The sequence below is a fragment of the Papio anubis genome, chromosome 2, assembly GCF_008728515.1.
Source record: "Papio anubis isolate 15944 chromosome 2, Panubis1.0, whole genome shotgun sequence".
Taxonomy (NCBI): domain Eukaryota; kingdom Metazoa; phylum Chordata; class Mammalia; order Primates; family Cercopithecidae; genus Papio; species Papio anubis.
In genome coordinates this window covers 54,647,532-54,665,045 of record NC_044977.1, presented here as the reverse complement: position 1 = coordinate 54,665,045, position 17,514 = coordinate 54,647,532, and the positions used below count along the sequence as shown (strand labels likewise).

The 17,514-nt window shown below is 42.2% G+C and overlaps 1 protein-coding gene across 1 annotated transcript in view; it reads left to right on the top strand.

Moving 5' to 3' along the window:
• FANCD2 (FA complementation group D2) overlaps positions 1-17,514 on the top strand; it is a 75,831-nt gene that overhangs the window by 38,424 nt on the left and 19,893 nt on the right. Inside the window, 12 exon segments of the mRNA XM_031663134.1 lie at positions 713-773; positions 2,026-2,145; positions 2,584-2,657; positions 2,963-3,109; positions 3,930-4,030; positions 4,403-4,518; positions 5,758-5,866; positions 9,428-9,538; positions 9,804-9,913; positions 11,078-11,221; positions 14,347-14,463; positions 17,339-17,467. Coding sequence (XP_031518994.1) covers positions 713-773; positions 2,026-2,145; positions 2,584-2,657; positions 2,963-3,109; positions 3,930-4,030; positions 4,403-4,518; positions 5,758-5,866; positions 9,428-9,538; positions 9,804-9,913; positions 11,078-11,221; positions 14,347-14,463; positions 17,339-17,467 — 1,339 coding nt within the window.

The following is a 17,514-nucleotide window of genomic DNA, read 5'->3' as shown; positions in this document are numbered from 1 at the left end:
AATGTCTAGCACATAACATACACTAATTAAGTGCTTCCTCTAATTATTGCTAATTTGCCCTTAAAAATATGTACAGAAAAGAGAAAAGAAAAAAATATATAAAATAACCATCCTTTGCTCTAATCTGTATTTTGTATGGACAAAATAAATACTCTTCTCTGCCTTTATGCACTTTTATCTTTACCCTACCCTAGGGAAGTCAGAATTCTTTTTTTTTTTTTTGAGACGGAGTCTTGCTCTGTCGCCCGGGCTGGAGTGCAGTGGCTGGATCTCTCAGCTCACTGCAAGCTCTGCCTCCCGGGTTCACGCCATTCTCCTGCCTCAGCCTCCCGAGTAGCTGGGACTGCAGGCGCCCACTACCGCGCCCAGCTAGTTTTTTGTATTTTTTAGTAGAGACGGGGTTTTACCGTGTTAGCCAGGATGGTCTTGATCTCCTGACCTCGTGATCTGCCCGTCTCGGCCTCCCAAAGTGCTGGGATTACAGGCTTGAGCCACTGCGCCCGGCCGGGAAGTCAGAATTCTTTTTTTTTTTTTGAGACGGAGTCTCGCTCTGTCTCCCAGGCTGGAGTGCAGTGGCCGGATCTCAGCTCACTGCAAGCTCCGCCTCCCGGGTTCACGCCATTCTCCGGCCTCAGCCTCCCAAGAATTCTTAAACTTATTGGCAGTTGCTACAAAATATTACAAAAATGAAATTAAAATGCTTTCTTTTTAGAAGTGAATCATGTAGTTTGACCCAAGAGAGAGCCAACCTGAGCAATGAGCAGTGCACACAGGTGAGTTCTTTTCTTTCTTTTCTTTCTTTTTTTTTTTTTTTTTTGAGAGAGCCTCGCTCTGTCACCCAAGCTGGAGTGCAGTGGCAAGATCTCAGCTCACTGCAACCTCCGCCTCCCAGGTTCAAGCGATTCTCCTGCCTCAGCCTCCAGAGTAGCTGGGATTACAGGCACGCACCACCATACCCGGCTAATTTTTTATATTTTTGGTAGAGATGGGGTTTCACTATGTTGGCCCTGCTGGTCCTGAATTCCTGACCTCAAGTGATCCACCTGCCTCGGCCTCCCAAAGTGCTGGGATTATAGGCGTGAGTCACCACGGCTAAATTTGTATTTTTAGTAGAGACGGGGTTTCACCATGTCAGGGTTTCGCTATGTTGGCCATGCTGGTCTCAAACTCCTGATCTCAGATGATCCGCCCCCATCTGAGAGCACTGGGATTACAGACGTGAGCCACCACTCCCGGGCTGGTTGCATTTATTTCTATATCCATTTAATCTCTCTAATTATAAAGTCTTAGCAAGAAAGATATGCCATGTTTATGGAATAACAGTTTGGTTGAAGCATGGGGACAAATAAGTATATAATTGGAAAGTGGGACATAAAGCTAGTTCAGGCAGGGCACGGTGGCTTGCGACTGTAATCCCAGCACTTTGGGAGGCCAAGGCAGGAGGATCACTTGAGGTCAGGAGTTTGAGACCAGCCTGACCAACATGGTGAAATCCTGTCTCTAATAAAAGTACAAAAAAATTAGCTGGACATGGTGGCAGGTACCTGTAGTCCCAGCTACTCAGGAGACTGGGGCAAGAGAATTGCTCGAATCCGGGAAGTGGAGGTTACAGTGAGCTGGGATCACGCTACTATACTCCAGCCTAGATGACAGAGCAAGACTCCATCTCAAAAGAAAAAAAGAAAAAGCTAGTTGAGAGAGAAAACCGAGAGCCTTGCATGTAAAGCAATACATTTTTATTTCATTCTTTAGGCAGAGGTATTCCTTAAGGGTTTCTTAGCATGGAAATGGCAAAATCAAAGCTTTGCTTTAGAAAAATTAATCTGGCTGCAGTGTCTGACAGATTGCAAAAGGGATGATATCAGAAAGAGACAAACAGGTCAGAACATTCAGGAAAACTTCAAGTGAGAAGTAGAGCTTTGCCAGTAAAATCAGAAAGTGAAAAAAACAGTCTTGAATGGGGCGAATGGAGTTTGGGAAGGATTGGCAGCCCAAGGTTTAAACCATTCTTCCTCTTTGCTCCAGGTGACCTCCTTGTTGCAGTTGGTTCATTCCTGCAGTGAGCAGTCTCCTCAGGCCTCTGCACTTTACTATGATGAATTTGCCAACCTGATCCAACAAGAAAAGCTGGATCCAAAAGCCCTGGTAAAGCCAATTGTCTTTTCTTAAAGCAATAAAGCATGAGAGCTGCTTTACTACACTCTTCAGGTCTTTCTGTTGCAGTGTGAAAATAGATCATCCTGTGACCTCTCCTAAATTCTAACTGCGAAAGGCTTTTCTGCCCTACCCTGTCTCAGGGCTCTTCTCTGAGGCTTCCTTCCCTTAATAACAATAGTAAAGAAGAGATTGACTTTGTTAATGATGATGGCTACTATCTGTCTGAGAGCCCTATTCTATGCTAGGCCTTGTGCTAAGTGCTTTTTATGCACTGTCTCTTTTCTGCTTCACAATAATGAGATATTTATTGTTACTTCTTTTTTAGAAATGAGAGAACTGAGACTTAGAAAGGTTAAGAGTAATTTATCTAGGGCTCTACAGCAAGTACACCCTGCACTGCCCTTTTTGTTTGTTTGCTTCCTGAAGGAACGTGTTGGGCATACCATCTGCAATGATTTCCAGGATGCCTTCGTAGTGGACTCCTGTGTTGTTCCGGAAGGGTAGGTATTGTTTACCTGCTGGCTTGGTTGTACTGGTGAAGTTACATCAATTCTGTCAGTAGCTGATACAAACTTCAGAATACCCTTGACCTCAGCCACAGCTGCCCAGTCCCACAGCTTCTTTCCTGCCAACCCCAACACCCCTGCACCCTTAGCTCCAAAATTCCTAAAAGTTTCACTGTTTGTTCTTCTGTTTCTAATTTCTCCCCATGATGTTGTATTTGAAATTGGTTTGCTCTAGTGGTTTTCCCTGTAGCCTTGCGTATTCCTGAGCTGCAGCATCAGATTCTGATTTTTCTCCACAGTGACTTTCCATTTCCTGTGAAAGCGCTGTACGGACTGGAAGAATACAACACTCAGGATGGGATCGCCATCAACCTCCTGCCGCTGCTGTTTTCTCAGGACTTTGCAAAAGATGGGGGTCCGGTGACTTCACAGGAATCAGGCCGAAAGTCAGTATATTTTTCTTTTCTAAACCTGTTAGTGTTTTGAATGTTCATGGGGACTTCCACAGTTCTTGGTGGGGAACTTGAGTCAAAAAAGTTTCTCTCGGGACAAATGGTATTTGGAGAGCTTAGGGAGGATGCGGCAGATTCCTTGGTTTTTCTTGGACCCTTGGCTTGAGATTTATATTGCCTTGTGTGAGCCAACAGATATTCTGAGATTACCTTCTTTTCTGTATCTTATTCTTTCCCTCCCTTGAACATTCTGTGCTACCTCTGCCTCTCTTACATTCTCTTTCTATCTTATTTCTGGTTCTCCTAACACATGGACTTTCATTCCTCATACCTCTGCCTTCCTATGATTCAGCTCATTATATTTATTTTCTTAATGGAGCATCCATTAAGTTCCTTGCCATTTATTCTTAAAAGTAGACACTTGTTTTGAGGAAAATTCTTAAAAAGTTGGTAGCTGGGCATGGTGGTTCATGCCTGTAATCCCAGCACTTTGGGAGGCTGAGGCGGGTGGATCACTTGAGGTCAGGAGTTCGAGACCAGCCTGGCTAACATGGTAAAACACCGTCTCTACTAAAAATACAAAAATTAGTCGGACAGTGTGGTGTGCACCTATAATCCCAGCTACTCAGGAGGCCAAGGCAGGAGAATTGCTTGAACCTGGGAGGCAGAGGTTTCAGTGAGCTGAGATCACACCACTGCACTCCAGCCTGGGTGACAGAGCAAGACTCTGTCTCAAAAAAAAAGTTGTGCTTCCTATGTATGTAGAGTCATATACCTATTAAGTGTGGTCTAGAAATTTATTTTTCCTTCTCAGATTGGTGTCTCCACTGTGCCTGGCTCCCTATTTCCGATTACTGAGACTTTGTGTGGAGAGACAGCATAACGGAAACTTGGAGGAGATTGATGGTCTACTAGGTATAGGATGAAGTCATCAGATCCTTTCTTCTTTGTACTCTTTCTTTGGTAAACTTAGGGAAAGGGCATATCAGTACATGGTATATGTGGGAAGGAATAATTTTTTAACCTCAACAGAGTAGTTTAGCATTGGAATTCCAAAGACAAAATAGTGCATACAGAATCCCATTATGTTAACAAATCAATTGTTACAAAAACTTTCTAATTATATTTGTTGATTGCCATATGATATGCAAATATTTTAATCAGATCTTGGCCTTCAAATATGAGTTAAAGGGGAAAGTAAATAGCAAGCAGAGCTAGCTCCAGAGGCAACCTCCAGGTTTTATTGGCTTGCACTAAAGGTAGTTGGAAATGTTTGTTCTCTCTCAGATTGTCCTATATTCCTAACTGACCTGGAGCCTGGAGAGAGGCTGGAGTCCATGTCTGCTAAAGAGCGTGCATTCATGTGTTCTCTCCTATTTCTTACTCTCAACTGGTTCCGAGAGGTAAGCAGAGTTAATAGGATGTTTCACTTATTGTCCGTAGTTTTTCTCAAAACTATTTTCTTAGTTCTCGCAAGATTCCCTAGAAGTCTTCACCAAGCACTAACCCCCTTGTGCTTCTCTAGCTGTTATGTCCCACCACTCCCCAATTATATGATCCTCCTTATGTAGCCAAATCAGAATACTTAGAATTCACTTCACATTGCCCACGTTTTATTTCCTCCAAGCTGCCTTCTGCCTAGAATGACCTTCTCACCTTCTTCACTGTAGAACTACTGTCCATCCTAGCACAGGCATATGCCTACTGTTTTGATTCAGTGAGTGGTGGTAGTTTCCCTCCCATTAGAACATATTTGTGTTTAGTGATAATGACAATGATGACAACATCTTATGTCTCTATCTCATTGACTTCCTCTCACATGTTATTTCAGGAATGTTTATGCACTTGAATGAGCTTATTTGATTACCACATCTCTATTGTGATATGGGCAGGAATACTATTGTCCTCATTTTACACAAATGAATTTCAAGTATAGGGAGTTCAAAGTCATTAAAAATTTTTAAGTACTTACACTGTACCAAGTGCTGGACTCATTTCTTTATGAAGAAAATCTTAGAAAGGTTAAAGACTCAGCCAAGGTCACACAGTTAGTAAGGAGCAGAATAGAACTTGTTTCACCAAATTATGTGCTCTCTGGCTATTCCAGCTTGTAACATAACTAGTAATAAGTAAAACTAGGGTCACAAGCCTAATCTCCTTCACTTTTTGTTTTTTTGAGATGGAGTCTTGCTGTGTCACCCTGGCTGGAGTGCAGTGGCTCAATCTCGGCTCACCGCAACCTCTGCTTCCCAGGTTCAGGCAATTCTCCTGCCTCAGCCTCCCTAGTAGCTGGGATTACAGACATGTGCCACCATGCCCAGCTAATTTTTGTATTTTTGGTAGAGATGGGCTTTCACCATGTTGGCCAGACTGGTCTCGAACTCCTGGCCTCAAGTGATCCTCCTGCCTTGGCCTCCCAAAGTGCTGGGATTATAGACGTGAGCCACCACGCCTGGCTGAATCTCCTATATTTTGGCCCAGAAATTATTTTTCTCTATACCACCTTGCTGAGGACAGTTCTATTACAGACTAAACTCAAAGATCCTGCTTTTCATAGACATCTCTCAGCTCTGGATAAATAATACAAACAAGGTTAAAATCTGAACATTTGGAAGTATGACAGTGTAATTTGTACTTTGCAGATTGTGAATGCCTTCTGCCAGGAAACGTCACCTGAGATGAAGGGGAAGGTGCTCACCCGGTTAAAGCACATTGTAGAACTGCAAATAATCCTGGAAAAGTACTTGGCAGGTAAGGGACGTGTCCTATACTGGTAGTCCTACTAGGCCAGTAGTGAGGCAATAAAGTGCTTAGCTTTCCCTCATACCAAAACCAAAGACACATCAAAAAAAGAAACCTCAGCTGGGTGTGGTGGCTCATGCCTGTGATCCCAGCACTTTGGGAGGCCAAGACGGGCAGATCATGAGGTCAGGAGATTGAGACCATCCTCACTAACACGGTGAAACCCTGTCTCTACTGAAAATACAAAAAAAATTAGCCGGGCGTAGTGATGGGCACCTGTAGTCCCAGCTACTTGGGAGGCTGCGGCAGGAGAATGGTGTGAACCCAGGAGGCGGAGCTTGCAGTGAGCCAAGATCACGCCACTGCACTCCAGCTTGGGTGACTGAGTGAGACTCCTCAAAAAAAAAGAAAAAAAAAAAAAGAAAAGAAACCTCAGGCCAATATACCTGATGAATGTTGATACAAAAATCCTAACAAAATACTAGCAAACCTAATTCAGCAACACATTAAAAATATCGGCCAGGCGCAAGGTGGCTCACGCCTGTAATCCCAGCACTTTGGGAAGCCAAGGCAGGTGGATCACTTGAGGTCAGGAATTTGAGACCAGCCTGGCCAACATGGTGAAACCCTGTCTGTACTAAACATACAAAAATTAGCTGGGCGTGGTTGTGGGCACCTGTAATCCAGCTACTCGGGAGGCTGAGACAGGAGAATCGCTTGAACCTAGGAGGCGGAGGTTGCAGTGAGCCAAGATTGCGCCACTGCACTCCAGCCTGGGTGACAGAGCAAGACTCCCATCTCAAAAACAAACAAAAAAAAGATCATTCGTCATGGCCAAATGGGATGATTTATCCCAGGGATGCAAGGATTGTTCAACATACATAAATCAATGTGATACATCCTATCAACAGAATGAAGGACAAAAGCCACCTGATATTTAACTTGATGCTTAAAAAAATTTTTTTAAATTCAACTTCCCTTCATCATAAAAAAAGTCCCTCAGAAAACTGGGTATAGACCCATAGCTACTATTAAACTGAACAGGGAAAAACTGAAAGCCTTTCCTCTAAGATCTGGAACAAGACAAGGATACCCACTTATATAATACCACTATTATACAATACAGTATTGGAAGTCCAAGCTAGAACAATTAAGAGAAAGAAAGGAAGGGCACCAAATTATAAAGGAAAATGTTAAATTATACTTGTTTGCAGATATGATCTTATATTTGGAAAAGCCTAAAGACTCCATTAAAAAACTATTAGATAAATTTAGTAAAGTTGCAAGATACAAACTCATCATAAAAAAATGAGTAGCATTTCTGTATACCAACAACTAAGAATCTGAAAAATATCAAGAAAGTAATCCATTTACAATAGCTACAAATAAAACAAACAAAAGTTACAAATAAAATAGGAATAAACTTAACCAAAGAAGTGAAAGAGCACTACAATGAGAACTATGAAACATTGATGCAAGAAATTGAAGAGCAAATAAAAAAAGGAAAGATACTTCATGTTCATGGATCGGAAGAATTAATAGTGTTAAAATTTCCATACTACCCAACACAATCTACAGATTCAAGGTAATCCCTATCAAAATACCAATGAGATTCTTCACAGAAATAGAAAAAAAAAAAATCCTAAAATTTATATAGAACCACTGAAGACCCAGAATAGCCAAAGCTGTCCTGAGTAAAATGAATGAAACTGGAGGAATCACATTACCTGACTTCAAATTATACTACAGAGCTATAGTAACCAAAACAGCATGGTGCTGGCATAAAAACAGATGCACACACCAGTGGAACAGAAGAGAGCCCAGAAATAAATCCATATACCTACAATGAACTCATTCTAAGCAAAGGTGCCAAGAATATACATTGGGGAAGGACACTGTCTTCAATAAATGGTGTTGGGAAAACTGGACATCCATATGCAGAAGAATGAAACTAGACCCCTATCTCTTGCCATATAGAAAAATCAAAACGGATTGTAGACTTAAATCTAAGACTTCAAATTATGAAACTACTAACAACCACAGTAACAAAAAACATTCAGAAAACTCTTCAGGACATTAGAGTGGACAAAGATTTCTTGAGGAATACCGTACAAACACAGGCAACCAAAGCAAAAATGGACAAATTGGATCACATTAAGTTAAAAAGTTAAGTTCCTTTCCTCTGCATAGCAAAGGAAACACCAAAGTGAAGACACAGCCCACAGAAGGGGAGAAAATATTTGCAAACTATGTACTGACAAGGGATTAATAACTAGAATATATAAAGATAGGAAAAAAATTTATTCGGATTGAAAAATGGGTAAAAGGTCTGAATAGACATTCCTCAAAACAAGACATACAAATGGTGGATATATGAAAAGGTGCTAAACATCACTAAGCATCAGAGAAATGCAAATCAAAACTGCCATGAGATATCATCTCACCCTAGTTAAGATGGCTTTTATCCAAAAGACAGGCAATAACAAATGCTGGTGAGAATATGGAGAAAAGAGAACCTTTGTACGCTGTTGGTGGGAATGTAAATTAGTACAAGCACTATGGAAAACAGTTTGGAGTTTCCTCAAAAAACTAAAAATAGAATCACTATATGATCCAGGAATGCCACTGATAGGTGTATACCCAAAAGAAAGGAAATCAGTATACCAAGGAGATATCTGCACTCCCATGTTTATTGCAGTGCTATTCACAATAGTCAAGATTTGGAAGCAACCTAAGTGTCCATCTGTGGGTGAATGGATAAAATGTGGTACATATACACAATGGAGTACTATTCAGCCATAAAAAACAATGAGATCCTGTTGTTTGCAATAATACAGATGGAATTGGAGGACATTATGTTAAGTGAAATAGGCCAGGCACAACATATTTTCACATATTTGTGGGAGCTGAAAATTAAAATAATTTGACTCATGGAGATAGAGTAGAAGGATGGTTACCAGAGGCTGGGGAGGGTAATGGTGGTTGGGGGACTAGGAAAAATGGTAGGGTGGTTAATAGGTTCAAAAATATAGTTAGATAGAATGAATAAGATCCTTACTACAACCTCTGCCTCCTGGGTTCAGGCAGTTCTCCTGCCTCAACCTCCCGAGTAGCTGCTATTACAGGCACCTGCCAGCATACCCGGCTCATTTTTGTAGTTTTGGTAGAGACAGGGTTACACCATGTTGGCCAGACTGGTGTCAAACTCCTGACCTCAGGTGATCCACCCGCCTTGGCCTCCCAAAGTGCTTGGGATTACAGGTGTGAGCCACCCTGCCTGGCCACCATTTAGATTTTAAATGTTTGTTTTAGTTTTTATCTGTTTGTTAGTTATATATCATTATTTAAAGTTGTTTTATGATAATTGATCATAATATGATATTTCTGTGTTATCTCTGGCCATTTTGCTATGCCAAAACAATGTCAGATGACTTGAATATGTCTTATAAGCATTCAGCCACACTTGGTAATTTTGGAAACTAGTTTTTAGCCAATGGAGTGACTGAATTTCAAGTCTAATGGTGGCGTGTAATTGGTACTCATTGAGCTTCAACCTGCTCTTTGTTTCAGTCACCCCAGACTATATCCCTCCTCTTGGAAACTTTGACGTGGAAACTTTAGATATAACACCTCGTACTGTTACTGCTATTTCAGCAAAAATCAGAAAGAAAGGAAAAATAGGTAAGTATGTTCTTTTCCTCGTCTTCTGTCTCTAAATGAGCTGCATTGAATTAACCTAAAAGTTATGTGTATCATGGCATAAATAATTGGAGCAATTGTATAACTGAACCCTTTGTTAGATTTATAAATACACTGTAATTTAGGGTTATAAAATTACCTCTTCTACCTCTAGGCAGTTCCCAACAGGTTGTTTTCTGAGGGCAATGATATTTGGCTGACATGATTATTAATTATTTGAGTCATTTTTCTCTTTTTAATATAAAAGAAAGGAAACAAAAAGCAGATGGTAGCAAGACATCCTCCTCTGACACAATTTCAGAAGAGAAAAATTCAGAATGTGACCCTACACCATCTCATAGAGGCCAGCTGAACAAGGTATTGGAATGATGGGTATCCATGAAGGTTTGTGACATCCAAATGAGAGTAACAGAACCCCAACTTTATTCTCTGCATTTTACAAAGAAAAAGAAAATTAGGAAACAGCAAGCCAAAACTCTCTTAGGCCTTGGAGTAATCTCCTTAGTAGCAAAGTTCATATTAGACTGTAGGTCCTTATTCCTGCCACACACTGTTGACTGTTTTTTCTAATTATTTTCTTGACTGTTTTAGTCCCTTTTTTGTACCCCAGCAATACATTGAATTCTCTCTTGAGGTACTTGATTATCATTAGTTCCCTTTTACTTTACATTTGTACTGTTCGCAGAATGAGTTTCATGTGTTTGAAATTGCCTGGACCACATGGATCCCAATTATTTCTGTTTATCAGCTACCATTTATTGTCTATTTATTAGGTATAGTTTCTCTAAGAGCCCAATTTAATATTAATACCACATTTAATGAATAAGGAAACTAAGATCCAGGGAAGACAAGTGCCCAAAGTCACACGGTTAATAAATGCTGGAGCTAGGATTTGAAGCCAGACCATTCTGGCCCCTAAGCTCACAGTTTTTTTTCTTTTTTTTTTTTTTTTTCCTGAGATGGAGTCTCGCACTGTCACCCAGGCTGGAGTGCAGTGGTGCCATCTCGGCTCACTGCAACCTCCACCTCCTGGGTTCAAGTGATTCTCCTACCTCAGCCTCCCGAGTAGCTGGGACTACAGGCATACACCACCACATCCAGCTAATTTTTATACTTTTAGTAGAGACGGGGTTTCACCATCTTGGCCAGGCTGGTCTCAAACTCCTGACCTCGTGATCCACCTGCCTCAGCCTCCCAAAGTGCTGGGATTACAGGCATGAACCACCATGCCCGGCCAGCTCACAGATTTCTACACTAGACCTAAATGCCTTGATTTGCCTAATAGATCATCCCTAAATAGAAACCAGCTAAGGGTCTTGATGTGTGACTTGTATCCCCATCTTAAATTAGGTGCTCTGTCTTGGGAATATTTAGGGACTTTTGCTAGAGAAATTTGTTATTATAATAAAAATGTAATTTTTTGCATTAAATAAATGCATATTTGCACTTTGAAGTTTTTATTAAAATTTGATTAATATAGAAGATTTATTTATTCTCTTTGTTGCCATGACTTCCCTATAGGAGTTCACAGGGAAGGAAGAAAAGACATCATTGTTACTACATAATTACCATGCTTTTTTCCGAGAGCTGGACATTGAGGTCTTCTCTATTCTACATTGTGGACTTGTGACCAAGTTCATCTTAGATACTGAAATGCACACTGAAGTAAGTGACAGGCTAGGATCTCAGAATTTAATCTTCTTTCAGAAAGTTCCTCAGGTCTATTCTTATTTCACAAAGAACACTGTGACACTGAGGAGAGAAGTTAGACTGACTGTATAAGCCTTTATATGTGAAAGTAATGATGAATAATCATCCTTATCATATTGGTGTTTGTAAGTCATAAGGATTTTAAAAATGTGTCAGACATAAAATATGCCAATGATGTGATCCTTACGTTTAGGTTACTACTACTACTACTACTATTACTACTACTACTACTACTACTACTACTGCTAATAAGCTACTTAGATTATTTTTGTAGAGGAGCACTTTTCTGGTTCTTAGAAGTCATTGCCCTTTTCACTTTTTCACATTTGTTCAGCACCCGACAGATGCTTACTGAGTCCTATTTTGTGTCTGCCACTAATCAAGGTACTTGCATTTTAGTAGTACATAGAGCATGATGCTTGCCTTCAAATAGCTTCTAATCTAATCGAAGAAGTGGAAATAGCTAGCAGTACCATAGCTTTATTATTATTAATTTTTTAAATAGTTCAGACAGTGAGGTCCACATTGAAAAAAACCAGGGACACTTAGTCTACAAGTCCCCAAGACAAACAGTCAAATACAGCCTCCTTTCTCAGCTACAGTAAAGAAACCACCAAGGCTAGACTTAAAATTGAACCCATATTCCTTAGGGCCTGTTTTAATTGCTTTTGTAAAATAATTTTCTCTAGAGGCAGCCCGTCTCATCCCAAATAAGACTGTTTCTCCACTCCTCCACAGGTAGAACCTCTCACTTCTTTTTTTTTTTTTTTTTTGAGACGGAGTCTCGCTCTGTGGCCCAGGCTGAAGTGAAGTGGCGCAATCTCCATTCACTGCAAGCTCTGCCTCCTGGGTTCACGCCATTCTGCTGCCACTTCAGCCTCCTGAATAGCTGGGACTACAGGCGCCCGCCACCTTGCCCAGCTAATTTTTTGTATTTTTAGTAGAGATGGGGTTTCACTGTTGTTAGCTAGGATGGTCTCGATCTCCTGACCTTGTGATCCACCCACCTTGGCCTCCGAAAGTGCTGGGATTACAGATGTGAGCCACTGCACCAAGCCATATTTTTTTTTTATCTTTCTACATCATCTCACCCTTAGGAGATTCCACATAAATGTGTATTGAGTGAGCAGTTTGCAGTGAGACTGTATTTCACCCCTTCTGCTTCTGGCAGTGTAATGTAGTTATTACACTGGGATCACTCTGGGATCCTGCCCAGAGTTAATAGTAGCAAAACATTAGAGGAAGAGAAGTATGAAAGGATTATTTAATGAACAGACAAAAGTGAAATTCCCTTGAATTAGTCTTTTTTTTTTTTTTTCCAAACTCTGCGTGTGGCATTCAAAGTCATTTTTTTAATCACAGGATATTTAGGAAATGCATCTTGGATCCACAACTGGAAAGGTATACAGAGGAATTTATAGAGAAAAAGTATGTCTTCTAAACTATACTGTCTTGAATTCTTATTTTACTATTCAGAATATTTATTTTGGACATGCTTGACTTTATTATATGACAGAGCATAATAGCTATCCTTTATATGAGATGGGTGGAATTTCCTCCTTTGCCTCTTTTTTCTTTCTAGAGACAGAGTCTTGCTCTGTCACCCAGGCTAAAGTGCAGTGGCAAGATCATAGCTCACTGCAACCTTGAACTCCTGGATTCAAGGATCAAGTGATTCTCCCACCTTAGCCTTCCAAGTATCTGGGGCCACTGGCATGCCCAACTACAGCCAGCTAGTTTTTTTGTTTGTTTGTTGGAGGCAGAGTCTTGCTCTGTCCATCAGGCTGGAGTACAGTGGCGGGATCTTGGCTCACTGCAGCCTCTTCCTCCTGAGCTCAAGCGATTCTCCTGCCTCAGCCTCCCAAGTATCTGTGATTACAGGTGCCCACCACCACATTGGCTAATTTTTGTATTTTTAATAGAGAGGGGATTTCACCATATTGGCCAGGCTGGTCTCAGACTCCTGACGTCAAATGATCTGCCCGCCTTGACCTCCCAAAGTACTGGGAGTTTGAGACCAGCCTAGGTAACACAGTGAGACCTGTCTCTACAAAAAGTAAAAAAAAAAGAAAAAAAAAAAAAAATAGCCAAGCGTGGTGACACACACCTGTGATCCCAGCTACCTGGGCAGCTGAGGTGGGACCATCACTTGAGTCCAGGAGGTTGAGGCCGCAGTGAGCTGTGAACACAATATTGCACTCCAGCCTGAGCAACAGAGCAAGACACTGTCTCAAAAATAAGTAAATAAATAAATAAAAGTCAAATTATTTATCCGGCCAGGCGCGGTGGCTCACACCTCTAATCACAGCACTTTGGGAGACCGAGACAGGTGTATCACCTGAGGTCAAGAGTTTGAGACCAACCTGGCCAACGTGATGAAACACGTCTGTACTAAAAATGCAAAAATTAGGCTGGTGGTGGGCACCTGTAATCCCAGCTGCTTGGGAGGCTGAGGCAGGAGAATTGCTTGAACCTGGGATGCAGAGCTTGTAGTGAGCCAAGATCATGCCACTGCCCTCCAGTCTGGGAGACAGAACAAGACTCTGTCTCAAAAAAAAATTTTTTTTTCACCCATTGGGAAGTATTAACATGAAATAGCCAGGTGTGGTGGCTCATGCCTGTCCATAATCCCAATACCTTGAGAGGCCAAGGCAGGAGGTTTGCTTGAGCCCAGGAGTTTGAAACCAGCCTGGGCAACAAAGTGAGACCCCATCTGTATAAAAAAAATTTAAAAATTAGCTGAGCCCAGGTGTGCTGGTCATACCTGTAATTCTGGCACACTGGGAGGCTGAGGCAGAAGGATCATCTGAGCCCAGGAGTTTGAGACCAGCTCGGGCAATATACTGAGACCTCATTTCTTATTAATTTAAAAAAAAAAAATGTAGCTGGGCATGGTTTCGTGTGCCTGTAGTCCCAGCTACTCAGGAGGCTGAGATGGGAGGATAACTTGGGCCCAGGAGTTCAAGGCTGGAATGGCTATGATCTTGCCACTGCACATTTACAAAAAAGAAAGAAAGAAAAAAAATTATCATGAAATGACTAGGACATTCTTGGAACTAATCCTTTCCTCCATGTGACAGGCGACAGAAGTTGTGCAACTTGGGCCCGCTGAGCTACTTTTCTTGCTAGAAGATCTCTCCCAGAAGCTGGAGAGTATGCTGACACCTCCTATTGCCAGGAGAGTCCCCTTTTTCAAGGTTAGTGTAGGCAGAAGCAGATGACTTGGGCTTAGTGGATTTGGGAACAAAGGAGGTACTAGTGATGAAAAAGTTGTCACTTTCTCTGGCTTTGTGTTTGGGTCACTGTGTAGCATGGGTGCAGCCGTATTACCAGACAGTATTCATCTTGCTTTATTTATTTATTTATTTTGAGACAGAGTCTCACTCTGTCACACAGGTTGGAGTGCAGTGAAGTGATCTCAGCTCACTGCAAGCTCCGCCTCCCAGGTTCATGCCATTCTCCTGCCTCAGCCTCCCAAGTGTCTGGGACTACAGACACCCACCACCACGCCTGGCTAATTTTTTTAGTAGAGACGGGGTTTCACCATTTTAGCCAGGATGGTGTCAATCTCCTGACTTCATGATCCACCCACCTTGGCCCCCCAAAGTGCTGGGATTACAGGTGTGAGTCACCAACGCCCGGCCTCATCTTGCTTTAAAAAGGAAGTCTGAAAGCTGGGCCCGATGGCTCACGCCTGTAATCCCAGCACTTTGGGAGGCCGAGGAGGGCAGATCACTTGAGTTCAGGAGTTCGAGACCAGCCTGGCCAACATGGTGAAACCCCATCTCTACTAAAAATACAAAAAGTACTAGCAGGCATGGTGGTGCAGCTATATAGTCCCAGCTACTTGGCAGGCTGAGGCATGGGGAGGCGGAGGTTGCAGTGAGCTGAGATTGCACTACCGCACTCCAGTCCGGGCAACAGATTTCGTCTCAAACAAACAAAAAGTCTACCTGTGCAGTGGCTCACACTTGTAATCCCAGCACATTAGAAGGCCGAGGCAGGTGGATCACCTGAGGTCAGGAGTTTGAGACCAGCCTGGCCAACATGGCAAGAGCCTGTCTCTACTAAAAATACAAAAATAATTAGCCAGGTATGGTGGCGCATGCTTGTAGTCCCAGGTACTTGGGAGACTGAGGCAGAAGATTTGCTTGACCCCAGGAGGTAGACGCTGCAGTGAGCCAAGATCATGCTACTGCACTCTAGCCTGGGCATTAGAATGAGACTCCGTCTCAGAAATTTAAAAAGAAAAAAAAAAAAAAAAAAAAAAAAGGAAGTCTGAAACAGAAAATAGAAAGGCACTTGGAATAAGAAATGTATTTCTTTTTTTGAGACAGTCTCGCTCCGTTGCCCAGGCTGGAATACAGTGGCACGATCTCGGCTCACTGCAGCCTCTGCCTCCTGGGTTCAAGCAATTCTCATGCCTCAGCCTCCTGAGTAGCTGGGCACTAGAGGCGCGCACCACCATGCCCAGCTAATTTTTGTATTTTTAGTAGAGAAGGGGTTTTAACATGTTCGTCAGGCTGATCTCAAACTCCTGACCTCATGATCCGCCCACCTCAGCCTCCCAAAGTGCTGGAATTACAGGCGTGAGCACCACGCCCGACCTACGAAGTGTATTTCTAAATGCCCTAAACATTCCTGAATCCTGTTCTTTACTTGAATTTTGGTTTCAACAGCCTCCCAAACTAAGCCCGGGCCCATGCCTCAATGTAGTAGTAAGCTGTCTAGAGCGGCCAGAACTTCAGATGTGTATGTAGTGTACAAACATGCACCTAATATCCGGGGAAGCAGTTGGATGGTGCATATAACTAAATAAGAAAATCTTGGATATAAGCATTTTAAACATCAATATATCCAGTTTCTTGATTCCTTCTTCTTTTTTTTTTTTTGTTTTTTGAGTTGGAGTCTTCCTCTGTTGCCAGGCTGGAGTGCAGTGACTTGATCTTGGCTCACTGCAACCTCCGCCTCCCAGGTTCAAGTGATTCTCCTGCCTCAGCCTCCCAAGTAGCTGGAACTACAGGCACACGCCACCATGCCTGGCTAATTTTTTTATTTTTAGTAAAGACGGGGTTTCACCATGTTGGCCAGGATTGTCTCAATCTCTTGACCTCGTAATCTGCCTGCCTCAGCCTCCCGAAGTGCTGGGATTACAGGCGAGAGCCACAGTGCCCAGCAATTCATTCTTCTTTGTATTCACTATTGGCTCTACTTTTTGAGACAGGGCTTTGCTATATTGCCCAGGCTGGAGTGTAGTGGCACAATCTTGGCTCACTGAAACCTCCACCTCCTGGATTCAAGTAATCCTCCCACCTCAGCCTCCTGAGTAGCTCGGAGTATAGGCATGTGCCACCACACTCAGCTAATTTTTGTATTTTTTGTAAATAAGAGTTTCAGCATGTTGCCCAGGCTTTTACATTTTTTTATTTGTTTGTTTTTCAATTATAAGAGGGAGGCAGGACACAGTGGCTCACGCCTTTAACCCCAACACTTTGGGAGGCCAAGATGGTGGATTGCTTGAGCTCAGGCGTTCGAGACCAGCCTGGGCAATGTGGTTAAACCCCATCTCTACAAAAATTACAAAAACTAGCCATGTTTGTTGGCATGTGCCTGTGGTCTCAGCTACTTGGGAGGCTGAGGTGAGAGGATCACTTGAACCCAGGAATTCAAGGCTGCAGTGAGCTGTGATCGTGCCACTGCACTCCAGCCTGGGTGACAGAGCAGAACCTTGTCTCAAAAAGAAAAAAAAAAAGTTATAAGAAGGAGTCTATTGCTCTACATTTGTCAACCTAAATGATTTCTACTTTTATGTGACCTTTATCTGATTAGTTATGATAGGGCTATATGTCTCAATCAAACACTGTTCCTCCTCTACAAAAGCCAATCTCTCAGTCATTAGAAGATGGAGCAAGATTTTTATCCCTCTGTTAGAATATAGTCTTAGGTGAACAACTCATTTCTCCCATCTGCTCCTACCTGGTGACACAGGTTTGACTTAACTCCATTGCGAACCCTTAGTTTCTGAGAAGCTATCCAGCAATTTCTTCACTCATAACTCTGAATTTATTATAGAACAAAGGAAGCCGGAATATTGGATTCTCACATCTCCAACAGAGATCTGCCCAAGAAATTGTTCATTGTGTTTTTCAACTGGTGACCCCAATGTGTAACCACCTGGAGAACATTCACAACTATTTTCAGGTCAGAAGCCTAGACTTAGAAGCCACTAAGCAAATATGAGGTTTTAT